Source organism: Morone saxatilis, unplaced genomic scaffold (genome assembly GCF_004916995.1).
Source record: "Morone saxatilis isolate NCDOM2014 unplaced genomic scaffold, NCSU_SB_2.0 Contig10, whole genome shotgun sequence".
Taxonomy (NCBI): Eukaryota; Metazoa; Chordata; class Actinopteri; family Moronidae; genus Morone; species Morone saxatilis.
In genome coordinates, this window is record NW_023339652.1 from 1,985,851 (window position 1) to 1,991,849 (window position 5,999).

Here is a 5,999-nt window from a genome sequence, read left to right on the forward strand (position 1 = left end):
GTTGGTCCCTGAACCCCAGACTGAAAACCACCGCTTTAAACAACATTAATTCCTCACTGAAATAACAAAACTTTAACTGAAAAGTTCTGTAAGTGATTACAATGAGAAACTTTCTTAAAATAATGAGATATTAAGTCAAAATACTGACAAAGTTTCTAAGTTACAATTTTTTTGTCACATTGGCGTGAAAGGACAATCAACCCTGCTTTTCCTTCTCTGTTCCCTCAGTTCTTCATCAGCCTTCTCGCCATCTTCATCCTCCTGTTGGCGGCGGGCATCGTGGGAGCTGTGGAAGAGAAGAAGGTAAAACATGAAGTGACGTCGTCCTCACATCGCCTGCAGTCTCAGCAGTTTGTTTGGAGTGTCACAGTTTATGTTGTGTGTTTATGCAGGTGAAGGAATGGGTGAAGGAGCGCCTGATCAAGTTCACACCGCTGTCGTCACAACCGGAATCTGTGAAGAATGACCTGGAGACACTGCAGCGGGAGGTAACACACACAGAAACACACAAAAACACACACAACTGTACCGACCCCAGTCTAAAACTATAGTCCTCACAAAGATAGAAATACAAGATTAAACACAACAGTTGGTGTTGGAGAAAAAATCTTTAATAATGTTTCCTCATAATCATACTTTGCTGCTCAATATACTTATTTATTCTTCACTTTGAGTGATCAAAAGTAGTTACACTAGTTGTGTAGCTCAGTGATGATTAGTTACAGTAAATAATTTGTTATTTGAGGCAGTTTGTGAGACTAATTTATCAAAAATGTACCAAACAGGATCTGAACACACAAAAAAATGACAGATTCATTAAAAAGTACAGCCTATAAAATATTATAACCTTATATACTTGTCAATATTAATACCAATATATCTGTGATCAGCTTCTATCAGGGTGTATTTACAGTGGAGACCCACAAGAGGGCGCACATTCACCAGACTGCCACCAACTGTCTCTAACAGACACTTTCACAATATAAATACAATCCAGAGAAAGAACTGGAAGTAGTTTCTTAAACTCAGGGTTGGGGTCCTTTGTTGGATGTTATGCAGTGTGACCTGGATTATAATTACATTTGTTTGTTATATATATATATATATATATATATAAAAGAAAAGAAAAAAGATTTAAGTCTGCAATTATAATTTTTAATATGAAATGTCAAATAACTGAGAAGGTGAAACCAGAGAATATTTGGCATTTTTTATTTAAAAATGAAAGGAAGCTTGCTATATTTTTATAATCTCGAGATCACAAGTTAATTTATCTCATGATCTTGAGAAAAGAGAAATTAGATTATATATATACATACACAAGTTCTTTATATCTAATATATCTCATTATTCTTTAAGTAATTGGTTGAGTTTGTTTATTTCCTGCTGTTTGATCAATAAATGCATCACTGCAAACCTGTTTCTGATTGGTATGCAGCCATGAATGATTATAATTATTTAGTCAGTCACAAACTCACTACAGGGTTATACTTTTTTTTAAATTGCAAAACAGAGAGAGAAGATCAAACAAGTTACTCAAATATTTTTAAGTCCAAACTATTTACATAAAGGCTAAAATACAGGAACACTAATCTAGAGAGTCCGCTCCCACACACACTACAGTTAGCCGACTGTCTGCCTGCACACAGCCCAAGAGGAGAGGTAGAGACCCTGGTGCTGGGTGGGAACAACTTACAATATAACACGTTTAAAAATACTGATGGTTTTAATAAGTTGCTAAATTTGTCGCTATTCAAAATAAGTCGCCAAGTTAGCAACACAACTCTATCTGAGATGTGTGTCTGATTTGCTCTGATGTAGCAAAAAGCTTGTGTATGTCTGCCTTATATTTTTACTTTGACTGAACTGAAAAAAGTTGTTGTTACTTTCCTGGTATTGTGTGTGAAGAAACAATAAAGGAGACACACCATGGAGAACATTTTAAACAAGGGAACTTTATTACACAAATTAACAAAATTAAAAAGTGCCAATAAACCACATTTTAAAAAGTGAAACTAATTAAAATAGGTGTTTGTCAGTAAAATCAGTTCCAGATTTTACCAGTTGGTATGGTTGTATGTATGGTTGCAAAACACAGGATGACAAACTGAAGGGAGAGCAGAGACTTTATAAGTAATGTTATTTGAAAATGACAAAGCTTGTTTTCCCAAAATAATGCAAGCACAGGCGTTCACAGCTTCCGTAGATTACTGAAATGTAATTTCCTGTCACTCATCTAATCAGTAAGTAATTAATGAACAGTTAACAAGCAGTTGCCATAATGCTGCAGCCTTCCTAACAGCTGAATCTAATATGTTATTGTATTTCCCTTCCAGCTGAAATGCTGTGGTCTTGTGCAAGGACCAGGAGACTGGACCACGGTTCCTGACTCCTGCCGCTGCAATGCCACCGATCCAGACTGCAATTCCTCCAAAGTCTACTCCACGGTGAGACCAGTGTTTGACTGAAATATCACTTGAGTGCACGGAAACTCCCCACTGACTTACTTTAACAATTAATCACGTGATGTACAGCGTGATTATGTATATTGATGTCTTGTCTTATCCTGCAGCCCTGCTCCACCAAGATCGTCGAACTGATGGAGCAAAACCTGACGGTGGTGCTGGGAATTGCCTTTGCCATCGCCATCCTGCTGGTAAACACACATGCAAAAGCACACAGTTCAATTTCCCATGAGAAACATCCATGCTAAAAATATTTATACAAATATATCCTTGAGCCGCAACCAAGTTTTTTTTACAGCTAGTCCTAAAGTGGTGGGGGTGGGGTTGTTGACCACACATGTATTTTAAGGCTGAAACAATTCCTTAAATTAAATTAAAAATCATCATTAGGGTTAGGGTCAATATAACTATATACAGCCTTACAGCACACTATGTTTTGCACTGATGATTATTGTCGAACAGGAGGAGAGAAGAGGAGAGAGGCCCAAGAAAACACCAGAAAGAGTTCAAAGTTTAGGATCATTTCAAGCAGAGACAAAACAAAAGCTCTGTAAAGTGTCTGTTGTTAAACCGCATTAGCCTAGCACAATTCTACAAGTCCTTGTTTATGTGTGGATAAAATCATAAGAGAACACACAATAAGATGATTAATAGCATTTTCTCTTATGATTTCATCAGCTCCAAAGCTCTGAGATGTTTTACCTCCAATTTAGATTTTAATTGTCTTTAACTGTATTCGTGTCTGCTAGATAGTAAACTAGCAGTCTGTACCAACTCAGCTGTGAACAGCACAAGAAGACACATTTTTTAATAAAATAGGGAACATTAAAAGAAAAGATTAAAGGATTTTTAAGAGACCAAACAAACATGGCAAATAACTCATCTGCGTAGAAATGGAGGTTCAGAAAAGAAGGGGGGCCCAGGACTGAACCTTGGGGCACACCACAGGACATTTACTCTTTCTGAATACTATTCTCCAACAAAGAGAAACAAGCACTGGCGTCAATATACCGTATTTTCCAAAATAAAAGCTAGATCTCTAATAACTCTCTAACATAGTTGCCACAACAATTTCCATCACTTTCAACAATATTTGTGTATATTGTAATAACAAACAAGTGACAGTAGGCTAAACTAGAAGTACTGAATGGGAACTGTGAAAGTCACTGAATTTTCCAAACGTTCCCTGCAAATTTTTCACAATAAAAGCCTTGTTGGAAAATTAAGAGATTCTGTCTGCCTGAGGGCTTTACATTTGAAATGGATAGCATAATGCTGTTACAAAAATAAAACAATGACTCTTCATCCTTAAATATACTTAACAGGAAAGTTTGAGCAGAATTGATGATTTATGGCATACAATTAAACTAAGTTATACAAGTTCAGTGGCCGTCTAGTGTTTTGCTTATCTAATGTGTTTCCTCTCTGCAGATTTTCGGCATGGTCTTCGCCATGATTCTCTACTGTCAGATTGGCAGGAAAGATGGCGCCACTGGCACTACCACCAATGCCTAAAAACCCACATGTGGCCACGCCCCCATCACTCCCTGGAAACGGCCAATCAGCGGTGCCCAAATGAGCCACGTATCATGCACCATGTAATCCTCAGAGCTTCTGTAACTTAACCTGTGCTTTTACTGTCAAGGAACACACTGATATTTTTGTTGAATTTAGAAGTAAAACTGAAAAGAAGTGGATTTCCTAAATATCGGAGTGTTCCTTTAACTTTACAGAAAACTTGTGGTAGCAAAAATGGACATTTTACTAAATACTCATGTCAAAACCAAGCTAGTCTATATTTCTGTTCACACTGTGGCCTCAAGGAACAAAATTTAAATCACCTTTGTGTTGTATGGAAGCCCATTACTGCCAAAAGATTACTCAGTATGAGTTTAGGTATGATTAAAAATGTAAAATTCTAATCCAAGTAATAAGTTACTTATATGAATGATTCATACATAATAATTGTGATAATTGTTTTACTCAAGTAATCTTTTTAGCTACTGTATGTTAACTGTTGTGTTACATAAAGTCCAATTTATTATTATTACAATGAAGTACTGAATATAGTTTTTAGAGTTGGTATTTCTGCAGTGCCTTATTTGTTATGTTTGTTTTTGGCTGGAATGGGCTTCCATATTTATGTCCAGACATATACTGCTATAACTGTCTGTTGCCATTTTTGGAAAATATTACAAAATAATACTCAGGAAGTTAAGGTTGTGGCGTGTGCTAGTGTTGTTCTAATATAAACCTTTTAAGAAATACAAAATATAATGACATTATTAACATTATTAAAGAATAAGCTTTGTTTTTATTTTAAAAGTGGTTCAATCTTGTGGAGCAAAACTTGATCTATTTCTTGTTTCTGAATCTTTTTTTTGTACCGGCACTGGTTGAAAACTGTAAGGATGTTGTTATTTTGTGTATTTTTTTGTGTGTTTTTTTCACCTAACTGAGTTTGGGACATGAAGTGTCATATTATATAAGTTCTTTAAGCAGGCTTTTATTTTGTAGTCCACTCCCATTGGGGAAATAAAAACTAGATTAGAAGAATAGATTCATACTTGTAAGTCACTTCTGTAACACTACATTATAATTAAGGCATAATTATGTGATGCTTGATAATTTGTATTTTCTTACAAGAAGGGGCTTCCATATTCTCAAAAAAAAGGTTTACTTAAATAAATTAAAAACAGATACATTTACCTTGTTTAGCCCCCCTCGACTCCACTCCAGGACCCCTGATTGTCCACCGACCACACTTTGAGCATCACTGACCTGCATTCTGTGATGAAATATAACATAGGATGTCGTTTGTTCGCTATCTTGACATACTGAACCCGATGTGTTCCTGTGTGAGCGTCTGCAGCCTGTTGTTTAAAGTGGTTTTATCACCGTTCCAGCTGTCCAAATACAATAAATGATGAAGGGAAGCTCTGGCTGCAGCTGTCTGGCTCTCTGTCTGTGTCACAGGTGAAGTGGTTAAATGTTGAATTTCTGATAACTGCCAGGACTCAGTTTCCTTCCTCCTTCAGATAAATCCAAACTATTCTTTTATTACAGGAATAATAAACTCTCAAGTAGCTAAAGTTCAGCCTGTCAGCATCTACAAAGCTTCACAGGATCCAGTTTGATAGTTTCACCATGCAGTTAAGTTTATATAGAACTCAACAGGGGACCCCTAGGGGCTCCTTACAGTCACTGCAATTAGAAGGCCCCCCTCTATTATTTGATCTTTTATTTAAAATATGGGTATAAATACATATTAACATGACTATTATTAGATAAATCAGCCTATTTGTAACATATACAAATGTAAACTACTGATCTAAAGTTTGGGGTCACTCAAGGGCATAACCAGTGGCTCCCAACCTGGGGGACCCTTCACTAGGTGTCTCCGAAGCTTTATGGGAGGGGGGGGGGCTTCTTGATTTTAAGTAAAGTTATATACACAGTAAGTCTATATTTCTGCATTTAATTCACTTCTGTGGCGAAAAGTAAATTAAAAAAAGTGTCTAATAGAACAATGGC

The 5,999-nt window shown here is 36.4% G+C and overlaps 1 protein-coding gene across 1 annotated transcript in view; it reads left to right on the plus strand.

The window, feature by feature from the left end:
* The window catches only part of LOC118339440 (tetraspanin-8-like), a gene marked incomplete at its 5' end in the record, with an annotated part of 6,568 nt that extends 1,167 nt beyond the window's left edge, over positions 1 to 5,401 (plus strand). The window contains 5 exon segments of the mRNA XM_035677061.1: positions 229 to 303; positions 393 to 488; positions 2,337 to 2,447; positions 2,573 to 2,656; positions 3,897 to 5,401. Coding sequence (XP_035532954.1) covers positions 229 to 303; positions 393 to 488; positions 2,337 to 2,447; positions 2,573 to 2,656; positions 3,897 to 3,980 — 450 coding nt within the window.
* Positions 5,402 to 5,999: the final 598 nt, after the last annotated feature.